This window comes from Trachurus trachurus (assembly GCF_905171665.1).
Source record: "Trachurus trachurus genome assembly, chromosome: 14".
Taxonomy (NCBI): Eukaryota; Metazoa; Chordata; class Actinopteri; order Carangiformes; family Carangidae; genus Trachurus; species Trachurus trachurus.
The window spans coordinates 14,246,980-14,271,591 of record NC_139903.1 but is presented as its reverse complement, the minus strand read 5'-3'; the positions used below and the strand labels follow the sequence as shown (position 1 = coordinate 14,271,591).

Sequence of the window (24,612 nt, the reverse complement as noted above, 5' to 3'; positions counted from 1 at the left end):
ATCACGTCACGAAAAGCAGAGTCGGAGTAAAAAACGGGGCTGAATAGTATTTAATGGACTGAATCCTTGGATGCGGGGCCGGGGACCGAGCTGCGGCTGATTATTATTGGCTTTGTTTACGCCGGAGCGGACAGAGATGCGTTTGGGAACTTGTCGGGCGTGAATAAGGCCGAAGCTGTTTTTATTTTTTATTTTTTTTGTCGGAGAGGAAACGGCAGCAGCAGCAGCAGCAGCAGAGGCAGCAGCAGCAGCAGCAGCAGTGTAGTAGATTTCATCTGTGTGTGTTTTTCAGGGGCTCCGCTAAAGCAGAAAGATAAATGGAAATGTGTGCAGCCCTTCTCCGTTTGCTGTTTTGCTGAAAGGATTTTTTTGGGAAACAAGCTCATCATCGTGACACACGGAGGGAGCTCTGAGTGGATCTGCTCTGCACCTCATTTGTTTTTAATGAGAGAAAAAGACGTGTAGTCCGATCCTCCGCGGGATTTTTATTTTATTTATTGGGGGACGTCGCTTTCAGTTTTTCTTTTTTTCCCCTTTTTCATTTTTTTCTTTCATTTTTATTTTTGTACGGCAGCAGAATCATCGGGAGAATTAACAGGTAGCCACCCATTATCAAACACAGCAGTGACAGTCAGCAGCTGCAGGGCCAGCCCCGGTGAGCGTTAAGATGGCTGGGTGGGTGATGATGAGCCTCTTCATGGCATCATTTCGACTAAATTAATTTAGCTACATCCGCATTTTTAGGAGCTCAGTGTGTGAAACAAGATGTGGCCCAGGCCTCCATCACTGTGCTGATCAATATGTGATGTAGCTTGAATTCACGGGGCCTTGTCTTCCTAACTGGAGGCTCTAGGAATCTCTAAATTGCTGCAGATAAGAGAAATAAAATCCAGATGAAGAACTAGATCTGGCCTCTTTCTCTCTCTATTGCGGTTTTCCAGGCCTATGAGTGTGAGCAGCAGCAGCAGCAGATAGCCTTTCAGTTTTACTCTGAGACATTCAGGGGGCTGTGTATGTATAGAGGCTCTGCACTCTCCTCCAGCTGCAGATGTAGCCATGCCATGGTGGTGTAGTTACACATCAGATGTGCATCCCAAGGGGTGGGGCCAGTCACACTTGGCATCTTTGAAATGTTATATCTCCTTGTGTTATAAAACATGCTCTCAAAGGGGGCCAGCGAGTGAACGCCCTCAAATGTTACAAGGCAGCGAGAACATGCTTTATCCTGCTCATCCTCCTCATCAGCAGCCTCATGTAGGAGGAGGCAGCCTCTCGTCTGCTACTAGGCCCATGGATGCATCAGTGCAGGTGGAAGCTGTGATGTGTTTGTGTCTTTTTTCTTTCTTTCTTTCTCCACACTCCTCTGCTCCCGGTCCATTGGCACGACTTCAGCACAAAATCTGCACGACAGTCGATGCTCACAGGCAACAAAAACATGCACCCGAGCATCTGGCTGGACCCATCTATGACTGATCTCTGATGCATAACCCCCCACCTACCCCACCCCCACCCACCCACCCAGCTTTTCTTCTCCTCATTGGCTAAATGAGCAGCTGTGCCAGGAGACTGAGACCCATGATGCACCCCTTTTGGCTTCCATTATTGCTGTGTGATCCATCTGGTCGCAGGTCCCTCCAGGGAACAGTGACCTACTGTAGCTAATTGCTCTTCCTCGCAGTGTGTGCCGTGTGCATGTTTGCTTTTGAGTGTTATCGAGAATTTGAATAGCTTCACAAATGCAAATTGATGCTCCGTCTCTGGGAAGGTGTTTGAATGTGTAACTGTGCTCCTGTCGGATCGGGAACAGGAAATAACTGCTTCCCACTGAAATGAAAGCATGATGCAATGTAGAGAGTGTGTGTGTGTGTGTGTGTACGTGTGTGAGTGTGTGTGTCTGTGTGACCCCAGTTGGCCCGTAGCTGAAGCCATCTCCTTCCTGGCTATTTTTACCTTCCATGTTAATTTTTAGGAACCATATTGCCTCACTTGATGATGAGGAGGAGGAGGAGGAGGATGGAGGGAGCAGGAGGAGGAGGAGGAGGAGGAGGGGTGGGCAGGGGGTCTTAAAGATGGCTGTGTCCAGCAATAGCACAAGTTGTGACTTGATCTCCAGCCTGTACGTACGCAGTGTAACAGGTTCCCTTTGCTTTAAAGGGAGTGTTCCCTCTACTGTCTGGTAGCGATGCTGGCTGCATGATAGCAGCTTAGTCATTACAGATTATTCTCCTCAGTTAAACCAGGCATGGTTGCACAGCCATAAACAGATTACAAGGCTTTTTCTCACTGTGTGGGTTCAGTAAACCTTAGAGATTAAAAATGTGTGTTTTTATTTTATTATTTATTTTCACAAATCAGGGACAAATGGTATTTTAAGTAAATTATTTGACTTAATTGATTCATTTTTGATGAAAGTAGGCCCTGGGATTATTGGATTGTAAAAGCATGAAACTATGCCAGTCCCAGGGAGACAAAGGATATATAGCAGCAGTCATTAGCTCTTTTTTTTCGTTCATTTTGAGATGATACTTATGGTTTGATATTTGACACCAACAGGTGACGGCTTGGACAAATCCAAAATGAGTGAGCTGGAGCAGCTTCGTCAGGAGGCAGAGCAGCTTAGGAATCAGATAAGAGTAAGTCAAATGTTTTGTTATCAAATTTTCACTTTGGACATGATAATACCGACATATTTAACTCTTTTTTTACTCCATGTTGAACAGGATGCCAGGAAAGCATGTGGAGATTCAACCCTGACACAGGTAAGAGCCACTGAGAGTCCAAGGTGATAAAATATGAAGCAATTAAATCTGAAGCATAATAATATATGTGACAGGTTTTAAATACTTTTTAATATTTAAAACTCCTCTCACACACATATTCACCAATAAAAAAAAAACAGTGAAGTGAATTAAACCTGATGTTTAACCTCTCCTCAACAACTTAGATAACCGCTGGTCTGGATCCAGTGGGGCGGATCCAGATGCGGACGAGACGCACCCTGCGGGGCCACCTCGCCAAGATCTACGCCATGCACTGGGGTACAGACTCAAGGTGAGTGTATACTAGACCCAACACTCAATGCTGTTGACTTAATGCCTCTGATTGCCTTTTACTTAACTCCGACTGTGCATCATTCAAATGCACCATTAGAGTTTCCCTCGAAGTGGATCAGTAAAATGGACATTTTGAACTGGCCAACTAAATCTTTGGCTCCCTACCACAACGACTTTAGATGAAATAATGCATTAGAACTCAGTATGGAGTGTATAATGGGGCTAATGTGATGATTTGTAAGTAAATGCATGTCATAAAATGAATGTAACATCATCCAGTCTCAATAGGAGACAAAGACTTATCAAATAATAACTATACCAATTTGTGGATACATCCTATAAAGATCTATAATGCACTGCACAGTAACACGACTACACTGTGATGTTGGTTCAGAGGGAAACTTCTCCATCAAACCTTGATCCAAAATAAACAGTATGTAATAATGTGACCAAACTGGTGCGGAGTAGGCTACCAAGGCGCTGTGACGTGTGGTGGCCCGGGCTCGCCTGTGTCTGCACTGTCATAATGTGATGTATTACATAACTATCTATTGTCTAGAAATTTTGAATGGCATGATGTAATTATTCTGCGTTTTATTGGGATCAGGAGTTCAGCTCTGTACGAGGGCTGGTCAGTCTGTCCATCACTGTGGTCTAGGCTGAATCACATGGATTACTACGAAATTCATAAGTGGCCAGCGGATGAATTATAATGATTTAGATGATCCTGTGTATTTTCATGTATTAAAATCAACAGCATTCATGGTCTTTAGACGATATATCCACATGGCTTTTCTTACGCTAGTGCTATCATGGTGTTTTAAATGTCTCTAGACATTAGGCACAGACGGGATGAATTATAATAACTTAATCAGTGGTAAATGCCAGGGTTGAGCCACAAATGTTAGCACACAACAAACAAAGATGAACATAGTCAACATAATATAACTGCTAATCAAATAGCAAATGTTAGCATTATCTATTGTGAGCATGTTAGCAGCATACTGACGTTAGTGTTTGGCTCAGAGCACTGCAGTGTCAAGCTGCTGCGCCTTCAGGACTTGAGCTCAGAGTGATTATCTGGGCTAATGCACCACAAACTGAACTAAAGCACAGAATTAGCAAACTGGGAAACTGATATTATTGTATCAATGTGAGTTATATTCTGTATGAATCTGACTAAGCAACTATCTTCAGTTTGAAGTCATAGTTAAATTTACAGCACATGTGTATGTAGTCTGGCGTAAGTTGTCAGATGTTCCTTATAAATGATCGTCATTGTTGCAAAAGAAGATGGACATTATATTTCTCTTTTTTCTTTTTTTATCTGTAAATGAACAGTAAATCCAACCGAAGGGCCTTAATGGAACGGAACAGAAAAGATGGAGAAAATGTTTGAAATGCTTGAGTGTTTGTCTCTGCAGGCTTCTGGTTAGTGCCTCTCAAGATGGAAAACTGATCATCTGGGACAGCTACACCACTAACAAGGTAAAGTCAGCTGAATCATTCTCCTCATCAGGCCATCAGCTGGATAAATAGTCACACTTGGCCTGTGTCCAAACTGAAAGTGCGAGTGGCATTAAATCTTTCTCTTGTAGGAGTGTGGTTGACTCATAATAGCTTCCTTTCAGTGTTCATACTGGCCCCATTTTTATGTTCTCACTCAGGTTCAGCATTGGGTTTTCTTCCGATCCAAAAGTTACATTATGAGTTGCTTTTCCACATAACCTTCCCATCCTAGATCCATGCCATCCCCCTGCGCTCCTCCTGGGTGATGACGTGCGCGTACGCCCCCTCTGGGAACTACGTGGCCTGCGGAGGCCTGGACAACATCTGCTCCATCTACTGCTTGAAGACACGTGAGGGCAACGTCAGGGTCAGCAGGGAGCTACCTGGTCACACAGGTAAGAGAACATCGCACTCTGGATCACCCCTGTATCTGTGTCGACTCTTCTGCGATTCAAACTGATGAGACATTTCAGAGGAACGCACAGCAGTCGCCCGTCCTTGTGGGGAAAGCTCCGGTCCCAAACCCCTAAACAATAAAGATTTCATTTACATGGTTAATTAATTGCAGGGCAACACGGTCTTAATGAGCTGAGACATTACTGAGAGTCTGTGAGCCTGAGACCCTGTAGCTACTGAGCTGCTGTACATTATTAGATTTAACACTTTTTATAGTTTTGTTTTTGGCAGTATCATGATAGTATGTAAGAATTTGATTCCAGTTGAATGAAAATAAATTCACAGAGATGCATGAAATTGGACTAAATTAGTTGCATTTTCCCCTGTAAATGGGCACAAATGCTCTTCATTTCAAGGGCTGTGACTTAATATCAAGACGACTCTAAAGCTTGAGTAGCATTTCCTGGGCAGGACATGTCCTGTTAATTAAAAGCTTCAGTTAGATTTTCTTATTAAAATCAGCCAATCAGCCTATATTGTCATCCAGATGGTAAAAATCAAGGTTATGCAAGTTCTGATTATCAGTCACCTTCACAGCATTAAAACTTTAAGAGCAGCAAACCGCTCTGCTTTCCTTGTTTTTCCTGCATTTTGCCCCTCACTGGACTCCACACGTCCAGCCTGCTGTATTTATGGCTTTATGATGCTTTACTGGACCTGAGTGCAGCCTGTGAGGAGCTGAGAAATAATTTAATTATTCATAATTTCAATATTCTTTTTATAAAGACAAAAGAAAGAATCAACCATCAGTCCAAGAAAGGACTAAAAAGAACAGCTATCTTTGTAGTGAAGATGAAAGTAACTGTAGAAAATATCTTCCTAGGAAACTAAATTCTATAATTTGAAGTAGATTTGTTGACTTGACAAAACTCATTTGTATTCAAAAGCCTTTCTGGTTGATTTCATCAAACACACAATTAGTTATTTACTACAATGACATATAGGAAATGCCATTTAAGTATTCTATCCAACTTTGCCCCCAAAATGTAAGTGTAGTTTCCAGAACACGCTCAAAATACCTCTCTACATCTAAAGGTACATATCATCTTAACTGTGCAAGTTTCCTTCAGGTCCAACGGGAACTCATCCAAGTGTGTGCGCTCTCTTTTCTCTCAGGTTACCTCTCATGTTGCCGTTTCATTGATGACAATCAAATCATCACAAGTTCAGGAGACACCACATGGTGAGCGATGCAAACAAACGCACAGTGCGAACACGCTTTTCTAAGGTAATAGGTGTCTAAACTCTGCGCTCTCTGCCCCAGTGCACTGTGGGACATCGAGACAAGCCAGCAGACCACGGTTTTCTCGGGCCACAGCGGTGACGTCATGAGTCTCTCCCTGGCCCCCGACCTCCGCACCTTTGTGTCGGGAGCCTGCGACGCCTCGGTCAAACTGTGGGACATCAGGGACAGTATGTGCCGGCAGACCTTCACAGGCCACGAGTCGGACATCAATGCCATCTGTGTGAGTGAGCTGCTCTGGGCACCGGTGGCCTTGTGAACAACAAATCTGTCTGGGCCGGGGTTTTTTTTTTAATTCAAATCTTTTGTTTCTTTTCTTTAAAATCTAGGAGGAGTGCTCTGTCAATTTTAACACAAAGTTCACTTTTAATGCTCGTGCTGGCGGCTGCAAATGGCCAAATTGATTTATGTTTATTACAACTCTGAAAAATAAGATAAATGTATTGACTAATGTGCTAAATAGAGCTAAGCAATTGATTCTTAAAAGGCAATTGTTAAATTTTTAATTCAGCCTCAAAGTGGGCTGTTAACATATAGCATACATCTTGATTGATAAATGACATAATAATGATTAATTAATCAGGACATACATACATATTCCCAATAGTGAATCTGAATGTCAGAGATAAAACAGAATAAAACAAAACCTGTATTATACTATATAATGTGCCGAGATATATTCACTTAACTGTTGTGGCTCCCTCCTGTGTGTTGTCTAATATGTTATCAACAGAGCGGCTCCAGGATTTGACTGTGACGTCACACACTGCCTTGTCTCCAGCTTTGGGAGGGATTTAAACTGGGAGCATAGGAGCTAGAGGATTAACAAGATTATCAATTAACAACATATCTGAGCGTCTTGACCATTAGGAGACGAGCTCCAGTGCAAGTCTGGACTAAAGGCGCCACACAGGTTATCTGATGGCGTGACAGGTGGACAGGTCGTGTATTAAAACATGGTGATCCAGTCCAACAGTAGAGGTCTTTATTAGAGGCTTATGATTAAGTTGCATTGATTTGAAGGCAACGTCTCACTTCCTGTGCTTCTCTCCTCAGTTCTTTCCCAACGGCAGCGCCTTCGCCACGGGCTCTGATGACGCCACCTGCAGGCTGTTTGACCTGCGAGCCGACCAGGAGCTCAGCCTCTACTGCCATGACAACATCATCTGTGGCATCACCTCCGTGGCTTTCTCCCGCTCCGGCCGCCTGCTGCTGGCTGGCTACGATGACTTCAACTGCAACATCTGGGACGCCATGAAGGGGGACAGAGCAGGTGGGTGGAACGGATGAAATAAAACAGTGGGTGGTGAACAATTTGAACCAAAAAAAAAAAAGTTTTTTAATGCAATTGTTTGAGGGATGTGGTATTGTCCAGATCAATACATCAAAGAGCAGGTACACTGTGCACTTTAGTTTTCAAATGAATTTTGCAGTTAGCTGTGATACTTGGTTTTAAGGGATAGTTCAACATTTTGGCAAATTGGCCCATTGCCATAATCCCTATAGTCAAAGCAGTAGGTTCGTTACCTTTATTTGTCGGTGCAAGCTATTTTTAGAACGGCGGAGCAGAGCCGCAAGCTGCTCAGAGATACGCTACGGAGGCTCATGGGATTTCTTGGTTTCCCTCATCAAAGCATGAATTTACCAATTTGCCAAAATGTTGAAATATCCCTTTAACTATCTGACATGGAAATGAAAGAAAGTGTTTAGCATCCTTAAATTAAGTTGAATTTTCCTGCAACTGAATCTAAGGTAAAAAATAAAATAGACATAGTTTTACAAAATCAGATTTTACTGTAATGTATGATTTATAAATAGGAAAATAATAAGCTACTATTATTTGCAACTGATTCATGTCTTAAATCACAAAAATGCCAAACACACCCTGGCTTCAGGTTACATTTGCTGTTTTTATATCGGTGTAAGCTAAATATATTTAGAAAACAAGACGGTTGTGATTGTCGCCATTTTATATTAGAACTATCAATGTGATGAAGAACTAGCTGCGACCCATTTGATCTTAGTTTACATATGATTATTTCTGGGGAAACACGGCTCTGTGCCAGACTCACCGGTGATTTCACACACTTTTTCCCTTTTTTCAGTCGGATCCCCTGCGTTCACAGCTTGATTTTTTTGTACAAAATGTACATCGCTGGGTGAAACCGCCCTCCCAGCCTGTGGTGGTGCGAGTTAAAGCACAAACAAACACTAGCTCGCTGTGTTCTGTGTGGTTTTTAAGAAGTTTCAGAACAGACTGCAGAGCAAAAACATTTCACAGTTAACAAGTCCTCTTTTGTTTTTCCTCGTCCCTCCTGCAGGAGTCCTGGCCGGCCATGACAATCGTGTGAGCTGTCTGGGTGTGACGGATGACGGCATGGCGGTGAGCACCGGGTCCTGGGACAGTTTCCTTAAGATCTGGAACTGAGCCACCGCGCACATCGACGGCAAACAACGTCCGACAGACCGACACCGCTGGGACACAGTTTGCACCCTGTATTCACACTGTATGTAAGATTCAACAGACAAACTGCAACATCGTACTGTACATAATATATATGACTTAGGTATGAGTTTACACACACACACACACACACACACACACACACACCTTAACACCTGCCCACACTACCTACAGCTGATTTAAATACACACATGCTACAATACCACACACACAAACACACACACACACACACACATATATATAAATATAAAATCTGTAAAATGTCAAAATGTGACCAAATACAGTTGAATCTTCAGCTGCCCAAATAAAATTTTAAAAAAATGCCACTATGACCTGAAGCCTTTTAACACTTCTAAAACACACTCTCTCTTTGTCTCTCTCTCTCACACACACACACACACACACACGGTTTCCTGAGAGAGACTGCTCCTCGAGTTAAACAGGAGAAGAAGTAATTGGACAATTCTGTCTTTGTTTACATTGAAGTGAAAAATGCACTTCAGACAAGTTTTTCTGTACTATTTTTGCCTCTGAACCACATGTATCTCAGCAGTGGCGATGTGAAGGAAGAGCGGTCGAGGAGGAGAATCCAGTCAGGTCCATTAACACTGAAAAAAACTAAACAATTCACTGACAGACAGACAGACAGACAGGACGTGGACGGACAATCCACCGAGTCCAAGAGAAACGTCATCTGGCTCCAAACGTCATGTAGTCACTGTTTTTATAGAAACGTACCCCCACATACAGTACATCTGTTCTGAAGTTTGAGTTTTATTTTCAACACTTATTTTCTTCATGTTCTCCCTGTGTGCCTCAGATACACTTTAAGGATTATTAATAGAGAATATTGATACAGTTAAATTAACTCAAAAAAAGATCTGCGATTCAGAAGGTGGGTGAAAAAGAAAAAAACATTATAAGACACATCTTAATAAAGCAGGAGCCAGTATTCGTACTTTGACTTGGTCAATGTATTATCTGGACATTATGATGGTATAAATTGTACATAATATTAATAAATAATAGCCTCTCCTGCCAGTTATTGTGGTGTCTTTTTTTTTTCTCTTATTTTTAAAACACTGTCTACACAAAATGTTGATGTGAAAGTGAGAGTGTGTTCAGGTGCAGATTAGGCAGGTGTGTGATTGTTTCAGTGCTGTTGGACAACACACACACACACACAATAGGATGTTGTTTTCAGTGGCCTTGTTACGTTTTCATCACTGATTCTAGTTTTATATTCTTATTTTGACATAAGTTTGTTTTAAAGACGCTCAAGTGAAATTCAGCCCCATGATAGATTTGTGTTTATAGCTAATGTTTAAAGAACGCTCTTCTTCTTAATAAGAGCCCATCATTTGTCACAGTACGTGTTGGCAAACAGTACAACATGACCACAATTCAGGAAATTTACAAAATATGGTAAATTTGGTTGGTAACGTGGAAGCTGAAAATATACCAGAGTCTGTTTAGTTGTATTATTTTGTAGACATTTCTAATTGTTTACAGACTAATAACTTCAGATAAGAGTAGTTCTTACTAACAACATTGGATTGTTTTATTTATTATTTATATAGTATATATATATACACTGTATATATATTTTGCAGGGCTGAAGTGTTTTTACCTTCAGCCACCAGAGGGCGCTGCAGCTCAGCCAGCATCCCCGATTCTCAAAACAAGGATAAAAGCTTTATCCATTAATATTTTATGTTCATCATTAAGCCAGTTCATTTATGCCATTTACTGGCTCTGTCAGTTGAGCTGTGCTTGGTGTTGTGTGTACAGTGTTGCCCGCATTAAAAGAGTCGTGTCATATTTTTAAGCGGATTTCAGCACCATCATGTGGTAAAACCATAAACAATGACGTTTTCCCACTCTGTTCACCACCATATTGTTAAAAACAAAAAAATGTGTGAATTATTATCGTGACATCATGTTTGGTCACTCTCTGCTCATAAATCAAACACATGAATGTCAGATCTTATGTGATGGACATTTTTTCACATTAGAAAAAGAATGAAACAAGACGAACAGACCACAAAATGAGATCAATGTATTTTATTTTTCAAACAATTCTGTATTAAGACATGAATTCATTCAACACAATCCTTTGAAAGTTTAAAGTTTTATCAGTCTATGAAATACAATCTGGAGTTAACCTCTCACAAGTAACACAGACGCGCGCACACACTAAAACATTGCAAAGATGTTTACCGTCTTTAAAAAAAAAAAGTTATTGAAAAAGAAGAAGAGATATTGTAGTTCTGTTCAAAGATCCACGTCGTCTTCCAGCTCCCCACGTTTGATCTGCCTCGCTCCCAGCTACAGCTGCTAATCCATTCATGCGTTATTGATTAGAAATATAAGCTTCTAATGAGAGAGGAGTACCTCGTCGGAATATTAGCTATCATCCATTAATCAATACGGAAAAGTTCATAAAAGGCAGTTTCTGGGATTTCACTACAGCAAAATGAGAACAAGTGTCCCAACAGACACACAGAAGCAGAAAGTGAAGTACAGAACAGTTTCTGTAACAAGCGACGCACGAACCAGCCGACATTCAGTCTGCCAAAGGCCACTGACCAATCACTTCCTGCGGGCCGCACTGAGAGAAGACAGCCATCATATTGATTTGTTCAAATGCTTGTATTGCTTATTAAAAAAAGAAAACGTCACCTTCAGCTCCACCTACAACTCAGTGGTGCCTGTCTCTCTCTCTCTCTCTGATCTCATACTTTGTGCATCATGGCTGCAGGATGAACTCTGCAGTCAGACCAGATACACATGTTGCCTAAAACTACAGAGCTGCAAGGTTCAGGTCTTTTAATGGCTCTTGGTACGAAATGAAAAAAGCACTTTCATACATTAAGGTGCTTCGAGAGGAGTCAACAACCAGAACTACTCTTCTGTTTTGAGACTGCAACCCACTGTAGGAATTTCTGCGGCATGAGATGAGTCAACAAAAGTGTGTGTAAGTGTGTCTGTGTGTGTGTTAAAAGACAACTCCACCGATTTTACACATGGAAGTGTTTACAGGTCTTTGTGGAAGAAGTTGTTTTGTGGATCTGCGTTATATCTGACTCTGGGGTTGTGGAGTTCTGCAGAGGAGAGAGAGAGAGAGAGAGTGACCTGCTCCTCATCTCTGGTTTAAACTCATTAACCTGCAGCTTGGCCATCAACAGTGAGTAGTCAAGCTGCATCATGGGTAATGTAGTAGGATGTGGAGAGAGAATAGCATTTAGTTTTGTTGGCATCAATTTTGATCAATGTTTTTTTTTTCTTCTAACCATCCATCATGAGACAGAAGATGTTCCAGATGACCCGGGATAAATTGGTGGAGTTGCCTGTTAATTACATTGAACAACACAAATCCCAGTTTATTATGGGCACTCTGCACATCAGGGTCATTTCATCTTAATTTAACTACTGTTCAAAGGTGATTTAAAAAAAAAAAAAAAAAACAGATCTGCACATTTTATTTGGATTAGGAGACAGAATTAGTTAATTTTTGCAACATTTAATTGATTGTTATAGAGAGCAGTAAAGCTACAAGGCAGCACGAGACATGTTGCAAACAAAATGGCAGAGGAGACTGTACCTAGTGTTTAGTGTCTTCACTTTCACATCATGGTGAGTAAAAAAACGTGGAGGCCCAAAAACACACGAGTGTCTGTTCTGTCACAGTCAGTGATTGATAAATGCATTTTTCCACACGTTGCCGTCTATAGGATACTTCCCAAAGCCAAGAGCCACCAACCTCACAACAGAAGCCATTACACCACCATCACATCACCACGTCCACACCTGCGCTATGATGCATGTCGTCACCTGAGCGTATTAACAGCCTGTCGACCCCTCGCAGGCCAGAGACACGGAGAGAGGCCGGCGACGCTTACCGGTATCTATCTATGAGTCACCACTCGTCTGAATCACAGCCACAGTCGGCTCTTCTGGTTACCAGACGACAGACTTTGTTTTTCTGTCTGGACAACTCAACAGAGTGACACTGTCCCCACACACACACACACACACACACACACACACACGGAGCTGTCTCAGCGGATTACTCGCTTCGCTACGACCAACTAGCTGGACTGGTTTCACACTGACGAGTTTGACGACTGCTGAAGTGAATGAGGAAAATAAAACTCCATCTCTTTGTTATATTTAATTATAGCTTCGATCTCTCTGCCTTAAATACATTGTGCTTTGATTAATAGAGTGGTACACGCTTTTATATAAATACAAATCTGTCTTATAGATGTACATTCACTTTTATTTCTCAATATAGGCTAATTTACAGTTTTTTTTGTGTTTTTTTTTTATAAAATAGGCTTCTTAGAATATATCAAGCTACTTTCCCCACTACAAGATTAAACAATCAACATCAGTAAAGAATAAGCGTTTACCTCAACTTTGCTGCTATAACCTACATTTTCTGAGCAGACATCACACACAGTTTTATCTGACCTGTGCACAAATACTAAGTTTTCTTCTACAAACACGTTTCATACGTATGGCTTTTCTCTATGCTGGCTCCCACTGCGAGTCAATCGTCTAACATGTTACACTGGATTAATTGGAAACGTATCAGCTCACTTGTTATTGCAACTTTCTGAACGGGTAGTCTGTCTCTTTTGTCATTTTAGGTGCCAAAAAAGCATTTCAAGTCCCTCTACGGGGCTTTCTGGGTTTGACTTAAGTGCACTTAACTGGCACAGAAACGTTAGTGTTGACGAGGGAGTAGAAACAGTTGTGCCTCTTCTTCGTGTGATTTCAAGTAAGAGACAAAGTGGGGGGGGGGGCTCACAACCCATCCTAGAACTTCTCGCCTTCCCAACTCCAAGGCACTGCTTTTATAACTGTAAACATGGCAGATTGGAAAAAAACAAAACAAGAATAATGATTTGCCCATGAAAAGAAATGAGTGCCAGAGCTCCTGGTGTGTTGTTAATTGAGAAATCTGAAATGTGGGTCATGGCACACGACATATGTAAGAATAGAAACACATTCGCTAAAGGGAAAAACAACTTTGTTACAGTACTACATACTCTATTTCAATGACTTACATGCACACCAAAGTATCTGCTCGAGATATATTTGTAAATGTTTACTGAAGTCAAAGTGCTTTCCATGCTCATTTACAGTTTGTTTTATAATCTTACTGTGAAATTAATCTCCTATTTATATAATCTTTGATTAAACACTCTCTGCCCTGACCCTTCACTGCATTCTTAATAGCTTTGATTTTTTTTTTAATGCATAAAATATATAGTATCTGCCTTAGCTTAAAGCCCCACTTTTAGCTGACTATCCCGTTGATCACTGGCCAGGTTTCCTTTTATAGCATCCAAAAAGCTTTTCATACCGACAGTCTCACTAAAACTTTACCGTTGTATTCTTTTTAACTTCAACATGTCACCACTTAATGATGTAAACTTTCTTCCCCAACATCCTTATGCTGATTAGCTGCAAGATGGGAGGAGGGAGTAAAACCATATTGGCTTTATGTGGTAGCAGTGTTGTTGTAAACACTGTAGAAAAAGCTTTATTCATGTGCTGACCTAATAAAGAAAAAAGAAGAGAAAACATAGACTACTTGCTGTTCTCTGCTGTACTGACTGGTGTATGAGAGCACAATCCCCCACCCTAAGGAGCTGCCTTAACAAAGCAGACACTTAATCCACCAGAAATATGGGGGATAGGTGCATTACTAACAAACACATAAAATCAAGATCTATAGGGAATCCCAAGAAACTAATAAAGCACAACACCACAGAAAGGACCCAGTGGTTAGTGATCAGTGGGAATAGTTTCTTCTCAAATCTCTACAGTCGCCCCAAATAAACTCTATTCTATTGCCTTTGGCCTCGGTTCATTCCCCCGTTACAGAATATGCTGTGAACTTTGGCAGAATGTAAAGATATGAAATATATTAAGTCTCAAGTGTTCCAGCCGTGTTCTCCAAAGTGCCTGATGAGATGGAGTCCTCTGTGGTATTGCAGAGTCGCCCTACATTACGTTAAATCTTTCCACTGGCCCAAGACAAATAAGTAAGTGTACCACGCTAAGAGCTGTTCCACTGCAATCCCCTGGACAAACACTTTGCACATTAAGATCCACACTAACAGAAAAATAGTCTAAGAACTGAAATATAATACAGTAGAGTGGATCGCTGTGGTCGGAGGGTGAAAGGACCCTGAAAATGAACTCCCTCCAATCACTATAATCTCAGTGACACCCTCCTCCCACATTTTCCAACTGTCCTCCTTCACTGCCGAACGTCCCATCCCTCCGTCTCGGTCCTCCAAAGTTGTGACCACACTCGCCTTACTAATATTAGCTGAACACATGAACCCTCCTCCTCAAACAAAGACTCCACAAGATAGAATATATTGCAATATAATGGCAATATAATTACAGTAAAGTTAAGAATACCAGTAGGCTAATACCAATACAGAATCACTACATATAAATATCAAATTTTTGTATTTTGTAATCTACGAAAACAAAAACTTTAGATACAAGCCAGATGAGTCAAATAATTAATGGTTTCACCTAAACCATAGAAAAAAAAGGCAAAGCAGGATATTTCACAGTACTGTGTATCTGAGTACTGATGAGTACACATGTCTGATTGTTTTGATCTTATTATTTAATTGTTTCAAAACTGAAATTCATTTTGTTTTGGAAGCATTCAAGGCTTACTTGTTGTGATTGACAGTTAGCAACATAATTTGCCTTTCAGGCCAGAAAAAAAGAAGAAGTTGAGAGCAGAACTTCAGGTAACTGTCTACTAAAGAACAAGCTACTTTATCCTGACTTAATGTCCCTTTGTAATATTTTTTTTAGGACTAAATCCTTCCTTTAAGCCTTCCTGGAATTGTGAAATCCCCAAAACAACGGGGAACCACAAGCCACTGCAGATGGGTGTTCCAGCATTTTATTATTTGACGTCCATGTGCCCAGTGGCAACGCACTGAATGTAGGCTATATAAGAGGCCCGCAAATGATTCAGATTCTAAGTGTCAGGTGCTAACTATATTTACAGCTTCAGTTTGACATACAGTATCGGTAAATAATGCCTTCTTCAAAATGTACTGCAGAACCATCAAGGAATGTTTTTAACATACTTCACAATTAGGAACTAAATAGTTACGACTGAACACAGGTCCACCAAGTAAAGTAAATCAAGACAAGAGTATATACAGTACAAATTAATAGATGGTATTAACATTTGAAGCTCATCAGTGTTTTCTCGTGATGATTCCAGGGACAATGTTATCAGGGGGCCTCGGTAGAAAGTGTATTTTAAGGAGTGTAGGCTGGAATGAATTTAGATATTATTTGTGTTTGTGTATGTGTGTGTGTTTGTGTGTGTGAGTGTTTGTAAGAGTCTGTACGTGTGTCTTTGGAGCAGGAGTGCGTGAGTGAGAGCGAGCTGGAGGAGAAAGCGAGAGAGGTGTTCGCGTTTTGTGTGCATGCGTTTTCGCGAGAATTTTCGGATGCACTTCCTTCTCCAAACCCCTGCTGGGTTTTCACACACACTGACCGGAGCAGCTGTTCCTTCACCAGTTCATGATGCAGTTTCTGTTCAAGGTCATGAAGTAGACCTGGCTGCTGCCGCCGGACCGCACTGAGGCGAAGAACACCTGAGGGGCAGCGCAGACACAAAGGACACGTAGGTCAGAAACATCCTTACATCTGGCTACTGTTAGTGACTTTACCGTCCGAGGCTTTCGGCGCTTTCATGTCTCACCTTGTCGTTCCTCTCACACAGGAACTTCAGCCTCTGAGCCCTTTTGTGCATGAAGACGCCATCCAGGTGTCCCGTCTCCACAGAGCGGATCTCAATGGCCTTCTCTCCCCAGCCCATGATCTGATTGGAACAGATGTGAGCTGCAAAGCAAAGCATCGTGTTTATTATACAAGGAACAGACCTGGTCACAGATGATGCATCTAGTTTCATGTAAGTCCATATAAAGCCCCTCTCCCACTGGATAAAAACCCTGTTTAAACCTGCTAACAATCAGCTTCTGATGAAAGGGCATTTGAAAATCCCATACTTTTTCCACACCCTAATTTCCAGACTTCTCGGTTAAAAAAATTCAAATAATTTGTGACGTTTGAGTAATTAGATGCGTCTCATGTAAATAAATTATGCAATTAATCATTTGTTTTCATTATTCTGAATTTGTATGCCATTATGTCACCAAATCATTTCCAGGAGATTGTAGCTAATAGCGCATACAAAATAATAAACCCAAATAACTTCACATAAGACCAAAACCCGATAAGCATTAAGATAAATATATTTCCATGCAATAGTTTTCATTTTCCATACTTTTCCAGACCTGGAAATGTATAAAATCAAATTCCATACTTTTCCATACTTGTTTAGGAACCCTGTTAACCGTTTACTTCACTGTTTTCTGCACATTAATGTCAATGTGATGACATCATGAAAAGTGCTGCAGTGGGGGTAAACGGCCACGCAGCGTGCCAGCTGGAGATCAGACCCAGGTTGTTTGGCCAGTGGGAAAGGAGCCATATGCTGACTGTAAGCGGGTCGACTTGCTCATTTTAGTGAGAAGCGGTATAAGTTTGTCATTGGATTTGACCCGTACCAACAGATGTGGGCATCTCCCCCCACTGCAGGACGACATCCTTGATGATGCGCCCATAGGTGTTGACATAGACGCCCTCGTCTTCGTAGCAGAGCAGCATCTCCATGCCATCGGAGCTGGGCAGGAACACGATGGCGTGCGGTGTGATATGACTCTGGATCTGTTTGAGGTGGAGAAAAAAGGAAAAGGATGAGATTGTGTGGGTTCCACCTCTCCTGAAACGCAGCATCCGTCCAACAGTCGCGCAACTCACGTGCACAGGGATGTAAATGTCATAGTTGTTTCCAGAGTCCACGTCGATGGCGTGGAAACCAGCACAAGAGCCATAGATGACTTTCAACCTTTGACCTTCTTCCACCGTTAAGTCAACAAGTACAGGCCTGTGTGGCAGGTCTGCAAACGACTGGTGAAAAGGAGTGGGGGGTTTTAGGGGCAGAAGGTGAGTGGGAGAAAAGGATAAACTTGAATGCTCCTCTGCTTGATTGATCTTGCATAACTAATCCAGCGGGTAAGAAAAGAGAGACTTACCTTGAAGGCCATGAATTTGTGATAAGGTTTGGGCGCCCATGCGTACACCTCCACTGCATTCTTCAAGGCAATCACCAGGAACTTTATCCTCTCATATTTCACTAGACAGAACAACAAGGCCATCTGATATCAGATACTTGTTATCAATAATTCACTCTGCCAAATGCATTTATGAGAACTTGCCTGAAGCGGAATAGACAGCAGTGATAAACAGCCATCATATGTCACTCACCCACTTTGTAGTGCACACACCCCTCCATCTCCCCCACAGTGGTCCAGCCCTGCTTCTTCTCCACCTCGGGGTCATTGTGGAGGATCTTATTCCTCAGCCACGCCAGGTAGTAGACACGCACCTTGTTTTTCTTGCCTTCATAGACACAGTGGGAGATCAATTACAAATTATACTACAGGAGGTTTTTTTTTTTTCCTTTACTGCATTTTCATTGCTGGAAGACACAGTATAGAACTTCAAATTAAATATCTCATTTAAAATACCCTTTCCAAGTTTTAAATACTGCTTTGAAGTTATTAATACCAATTCCCAAACTTAAACGTATAGCTCAGTGGGTTGAGCAGGCGCCACGTATACAGAAGCTAATAGTTGGCCCTTTGCTGCATGTCATTCCCCCTCTATGTTTCCCCATTTCCTGTCTCTCTCCAACTGTCCTGTCCATTAAAGGCATAAAAAGCCCCCCCAAATACTAAAAAAAATCAAATACGTTTGTGCAAGTAAATGTCAGCTAAATAACATTAATGATCATCAACAGAAAAACACTGATAAACAGTATATCAAAAAGAATATTAATATTTGATCTAGTCAATAACTATCGCTCAAAGTGTGAGCAGCAGTTTGGCATGATATTCTGATGGAGAAGAGATTGTTTAAAAAATATTATAAATATTGACCTGTACAAGCATCAACAAATTCTACACTACACAGAAATCAAAATAGTGATCCACTGATTCTAAAGTCAAAAGTCAAAATGCAAAAAAAGAAAAAAAAGAAAAGATAAATCAAATAAATAACTAACTAAAAATAAAATCATCTGAAAGCATTGGCATAAATTTGGCATCTAGTATTTGGCATTCCATTAAAGACAGTGATCTTATGCCAAATGAACAGGCAGCTTCAACTGACTGTAGCGAGAGCAGACTGGCGAGGAGCAGCATTAACGACCTGATATGGTGATGAGCAGGTTGAGGCCCTCCAGGACGTCCATCTGTTGGAACCGGCGGGAGTTGATGAGGGGGTAAACCTTGCCCTGACCACTACGGTCCAGCAGCTTCAAACCGTTCTCCGTGCCCACCAACAGGTTCACACCTGGTGAGACACGTGCACAAATTCACAGCTTTTTCATTGCGCATGCAATGATTCTAATTATTGCCTTTGCGCTCGTCACAGCTAAAATTAACTTTGCAGTATCCCTGTGTTGTCACTCCTTTATTTATCATCTTGAACACTGTTATTTTCCATCATCATTTCTCATAAGCTGCAGCTATTGCATCACCATAATATTTCATTTTACCATTGTATCTAAAGCGTATTTAAAGATGGAGTCATGAGCCTCACTCAATGAAGCATTCAAGTCGCATGGGTGACAGACTGAAAATTTTATTTAAAATTTTTATTAAATTGCTTTAATAATGAAAACAGAGGCTCCACCTTCTCTTAGGAGTTATTAATACAGTTTAAGGTACAACAGTAGCCTCAAATCAAATTTTCTTGCTTTTGTTTTCAGCGGTGGTCATATTTGTACCGAGAGCCCTGCTGGAGCTCATACTGTATATTAGTTATACATAAGGAGGGTTAAAATAAGTTTTCTCGTTTACACTAAAGCACTAAATTCATTCTTACCCCAAAGTGCAGCACACAGGATCTCTGAGTTGAATCTCTTCTTGTACTTGCGGATCTCAGGTGTGTCATTAGGGGGACGAGTGTTGGTGGGATTGACATTCACCATGGATCCTTTTCTCACCTCCATCTTCAGCTGCTCAAATCTGGAACCTAAACGTCGAGGCAGCGATGGAAAATGCATCACTTTGGAGAGAAAAAACAAGGCAGCCCAGGAAAAGGTGCTACAAGAACTACACACAGGGAAACTCATATTACAATGTTATATAAAATTCTTGGCCTTGAAAGAAAAACACATACTTCCATCCCCTCCCGGTGTATTTTATTGCACGAGAAATAATGTCAAAGGTTAACAATCAGCTGTAGCAACATGGTTTGCTGTTCAAGAAACTCTGAGCAGATGTTTCTACCTGAGTGAAAAGCTTCCAACTCACTGGTGACAGAGATGTTATCCCCTGTCCCTCCAGGTGACTGGTACATGCCCAGATCCACAAAGGTAGTGAAGGAGGACTTGCCAGATGCTTTAACCAAACCTCTGGACTGGTACTGGTGCAGAGAGCAGAGAGATTGTATGAGTTGTACAGTGTTGTTTAAATTAACTTCATGTTAGAGAAGATGTTAACTTGTCAGACAAACATGCTAAAAAAAAGAAGAAGAAGGATGTTCTATACTAAGATTTGTATTTTTGATGACAGCCCACTCACAAACTGAGCTGATTTAATGTGTTAGGAGTGGACGTCATGGCTAGAATGATGGCAGATAGGGAACACATAAAAATAAACCAGGAATTTAGGGCTGATATACTTAGCATTAGTAAAACTTACGTCATAAACAGAGTCTTTCCCAGGGGAAGAGTGAGTGGCTGAATCAGTGGGGGAGTGGGAGGGTTGCACCACATCTGGCAAGTTAGTGTATCCATTATGGCTCCGCTTCTCTGGGGTCTTTCAGGTAGAAAAGAAACACACAGATGTAACACACCTCCCTGTAATAAATAACGCCAATGAGCCACTCCGATCTGGGCCAATCTCACCAGGATGTGACCCGTTTTGATTGCACACCACAGTGACCACAAACACTGAAGAAACAGCTGTGACCAAATTTGCGTCAAAAAGTCAAGTCGAGTCTTGTTCTTTGCACTGGGAGAATCGGATGGATGTTGTGTCTTTTATGTTACTGATGTCCCACATTTATTTACATTTTCAAGTTTCTCTAGATCTCCGTTATGTTTTTTCTAAAATGACATCCCATAGTTAATTCAATCACTCACTCCAGCTTTTACCTGCAAACAAACATCAGTGGATGCTTTGCAGCTAAAACTAACACTAACACAAGATGTATTATGTTTATAATGTCACATTAATGGAAAATGGAAAGAACAGATACACGTATAATGGTCAAGAAGACCAGAAAAGATCCAGGTGCACAGCTTTAAATATTCTGATTTTTAAAATAAAATATGGAACCGATTTAACATGGATAAATGTCAACGGTGAATATACTAATTGTAAATCATTTATTTCCTTTACATAATTTTTTTTTTCTTTCTTACACCTACTGCAATCAAATTGCCCAAGTTGGGACAAATAAATTACTTGACTTGACTTAATTTAAACCCTCTGTATATAATACACATACTCAATGGTAAATATGAAGTGTGACTTCCTAGTGATGATTCCAACTGTCCAGTCTAGTACTTGGTATAACAGTATGTACAGTATACTGTATGTTACTGTGTGAAAATAATCAACAATCATCTTCTATGTCATGTATGATGTTTGCAGAGTTATTTATAACATTAAACAAGTTAATGACATGCAGTTAAGTAACTACAGCCTGGCACATATCGTCATTGCGGTCTAGTACACACACATATGCATAAGCAAAAAAAAAAGAAAAAAAAAAGATTGCACTTAATGAAAGTGACACCTCACACATTCAAGTCATCATGCGCCACCTGCAAGATGTATGCCGTCTGTCACTGAATCATATTGCCGTCTCTTTAAAAATCTCACATATTTATGCCAAACTAACACAGGGTGACTTCAGGTAATATACAAGATTTAAAAAAAAAAAAAAGCACTATAAGCTTGCAAAAGTTAAACCGATCAACTCTGGGCTGATCACTGTGATCCTGTGGGCAAAGTAGCACTATGAATGAACTACTGAAGGCAAACTGCAGTGCATGTTTCCCTTCTCTGTGATTCATTTCTTCTGGATGTTTAATGAACATTATGGAGCCATTACGTCTCTGTGATACTCTGTCATGTAACACATTGAATTTTCCATCAAGTCACAATGCATTTTAAGCATCATTACGTATACAGATGACTCACCCTCTGCACCAGCATTGTCTGATCCCCATAGCCTCCAGCTTGCTCTCCATCTCCCCCCTCGCCTTCGTCTTCGTGAACCACCATAGTGTTGACTGAATCAGTGTCTGCATCCCTGTGACTGCAATCAAGAGGCACAGATTGACAATGTAAACGGGAAAAGAGACAGTAACACGATATTACGGGAAGTACTGAATTCTTTGTTAAATCAACAAATACAGATCATTCTTTGCTTCTTGAATTGCCAGAATCTGCAGGTGACAGTGTTACCGGTCTGTGGGGCTTTCTTCCTCCTCTGCTCCCTCACCACTCTCGCTCTCCTCACTACTCTCGCTGCTCTCAGAGGACGAGGAGTAATCGTTGGCCTTGACTGGTGGCCTCGGCTGCTCCTCAGCTCGCTCCTTGGCAAAGAGACCATGGTCCTGCAAACATGTAAAGCATTGTTTACTTTGTGAATACTGTAACACAATGTTAGTTTAAGCCTTTTAAGAAACTGACAAATAATACAACAGCAACATATGCAAAACTAATATTCAAAGATGATGTCAGCGGGATGGACTAAGAAAAAAAAGGAATCTCAGGAAGTCTGGAAACCTAATGATATAATGTGATGATTTTGAGCCATGGGTTTTTGCTGGGTGTCAGAAGCCCATATAAAAACACAATAAAAAGATCTTTGTGTAAAAAATGGAATTTCATTCAATACATGATTTAGCCAATATATGAAGACATGCAATTCATTCTGGATGAGCATGTCCTACAGCCAATGAATACAGATACAAACTCATGCATGGACGTCGAGCATCATACAACACACAAAGACTGTGAAACTAACCTCCCCTATAGCTCTCTTGTAACTCTGTACATTAGAAGTCAACCCAACAAACAGGGATTTGAAAAGAGGAGAGACATGAAGAGAAACAGCAGCAGTGTGAGTACTTTATGTGTAAGGGAAAGGGTTATTTGAGAAGTCACTGTACTACAAGCAAATTAACACAACAGGTTTGTTATGCACAGTCAGAGACAGAACTGAGCATATGTACAGTAAGTTAGTGTTTTGTTTTGTTCTTTGTTACATAATTGCATAAATCTGAGCTGAATTATGTATTTCCTGCAACTTCTTGTACCAGGGGAAATGGGGGAGACAGCCAGTGTCGGTTTGAAACAGCACTTACAGCAGGGCGCCCAGGGCGGGAGGAGGTACGAGACTCCCCTGGCTTATGGCGACTATCATGGGAGAGGATGGGTGAATCCATTTTGGAGGAACCTGAAAATAACAACGTTGTATGGTGTGGTTATATTTTTCTGAAACCCGGCTCGCTGCAAGGACAGTCTGCAGAGAAAAAGCACCAGGGAGGGAGGGACTCACTGAGGATGCGATGCCTCTCTAGGGAACCGGTCTGAGGCAGATTGGATATGATGCTCATACTGTCTCCTCTCTCCCAGCGATCATTGCGGCTCAGATCTGGATTGCTGCCATGAGGACACGAATCACTTATCTCAAGTCGTCATTCAAACTTAACACCATTTACTAGACACTAATCAAACTGATCGAACCGTTTACCTGGCTCTTACTGGATGCCTTATGCCGGATGTCAGGTTGGTGTTGAGAGCTGTGGCAATAGATGCAGTCCTCTGGGGAATCTGAGGACAGCAACATTAGAGTTGTGCATTTACAAAGACAGCAGCTTAGAAAATGACCAAGGATGTTTTAGTTTTAAACCCTAATACCAAAAAACTGAAATCTGAGAAGATTGTTTGTTGTCAGATTACAATTTTATTGTATAAACCACCTTTTTATCTGATTAATATATATTTAATGAGCAACCTGTCAAGAGTTTCCCCTAGAGCTGAGTATGTAAGTGCAGGGAGGGTCCATCACTAATGCAGGTCAAAGACGTGAATGGGAGAAAAATGCTTTTGTGTGGGAGGCAAGCAGAGTTTCTATTCATAAAGAAGTAATTTCAATGTCAATTTACTAACTGTAGTCCAGATAATATGATATTTTCTTCAACAAGACTCCCGTGTTTACACATTAATAAGTGCAAACTGAAGTTTTGTTTAGTTTGCACACCTACTGGCGAGTCAAACCCAGCACCAGCGTCTGGATCTTACCTTGGGTGGGAGCTCCACATCTGGCAGGCGGATCCAGGGGCCACGATCTTCTCTGATTTGGTGTGCCTGTGGTGCAGGGGTTTCAGAGGTGGGGTCAGAGTTTTGGCGCACGAGCTCTCTAGAGTGAATGGGGCGGGGGGTGGGGGTGAGGGAGGGATCCTGGGTGGGGAAGGCGGACATGGTCTTAGTAGGCTGGTCGCACAGGGACTGGGAGCGAGGGACGGGGGCTGCGTAAGGCTTCAGAGGAACCAAGTGAGCCATCTGGAACTGCAGAGGACAGGAGCAGCAGCGGCAGCGGTGGCGACGCACCAGGAGGGAAGAGCAGCCGAGCGGAAGGAGGATTACACAAGACAGTGGGAGAAGGAGGCCATAGAGGAGAAAAACGCAAGGTTTTGTTTGTATTCCAGGGAAATTTTTTCAACATGTTGA

General features: G+C 41.5%; 2 protein-coding genes across 7 annotated transcripts in view; one reads left to right on the top strand and one right to left on the bottom strand.

Moving 5' to 3' along the window:
• Window positions 1–9,686, top strand: gnb2 (guanine nucleotide binding protein (G protein), beta polypeptide 2). 2 transcript variants are annotated; one of them, XM_083986142.1, is made up of 10 exons: window positions 1–598; window positions 2,554–2,633; window positions 2,721–2,759; window positions 2,945–3,051; window positions 4,478–4,541; window positions 4,795–4,957; window positions 6,135–6,201; window positions 6,283–6,484; window positions 7,318–7,534; window positions 8,583–9,686. In XM_083986142.1, the coding sequence occupies exons 2-10, from the start codon at window positions 2,577–2,579 to the stop codon at window positions 8,687–8,689; spliced, it is 1,023 nt and encodes a 340-aa protein (XP_083842268.1). In that variant the 5' UTR covers window positions 1–598; window positions 2,554–2,576; the 3' UTR covers window positions 8,690–9,686. The 2 variants fall into 2 exon arrangements, with proteins under 2 accessions (XP_083842268.1, XP_083842269.1); XM_083986143.1 differs by lacking the exon at window positions 1–598 and having other exon boundaries at window positions 2,519–2,633.
• Window positions 9,687–10,774: 1,088 nt separating this feature from the next.
• The window catches only part of mink1 (misshapen-like kinase 1), a 32,827-nt gene continuing 18,989 nt past the window's right edge, over window positions 10,775–24,612 (bottom strand). The window contains exons 16-31 of one of the 5 annotated variants that reach the window (XM_083986699.1): window positions 24,184–24,450; window positions 23,633–23,712; window positions 23,438–23,541; window positions 23,244–23,335; window positions 22,339–22,490; window positions 22,072–22,189; window positions 20,563–20,679; window positions 20,149–20,284; window positions 19,742–19,891; window positions 19,064–19,207; window positions 18,119–18,253; window positions 17,887–17,987; window positions 17,359–17,761; window positions 16,491–16,630; window positions 16,284–16,383; window positions 10,775–12,075 (exon numbers count right to left, since the gene is read on the bottom strand). In XM_083986699.1, the coding sequence (XP_083842825.1) occupies window positions 16,300–16,383; window positions 16,491–16,630; window positions 17,359–17,761; window positions 17,887–17,987; window positions 18,119–18,253; window positions 19,064–19,207; window positions 19,742–19,891; window positions 20,149–20,284; window positions 20,563–20,679; window positions 22,072–22,189; window positions 22,339–22,490; window positions 23,244–23,335; window positions 23,438–23,541; window positions 23,633–23,712; window positions 24,184–24,450 (2,223 nt within the window). In that variant the 3' untranslated portion in view covers window positions 10,775–12,075; window positions 16,284–16,299. Of the gene's footprint in view, window positions 16,384–16,490; window positions 16,631–17,358; window positions 17,762–17,886; window positions 17,988–18,118; window positions 18,254–19,063; window positions 19,208–19,741; window positions 19,892–20,148; window positions 20,285–20,562; window positions 20,680–22,071; window positions 22,190–22,338; window positions 22,491–23,243; window positions 23,336–23,437; window positions 23,542–23,632; window positions 23,713–24,183; window positions 24,451–24,612 lie in introns of all 5 variants that reach the window. The other 4 variants (XM_083986701.1, XM_083986702.1, XM_083986698.1 and 1 more) reach the window with 4 other exon arrangements.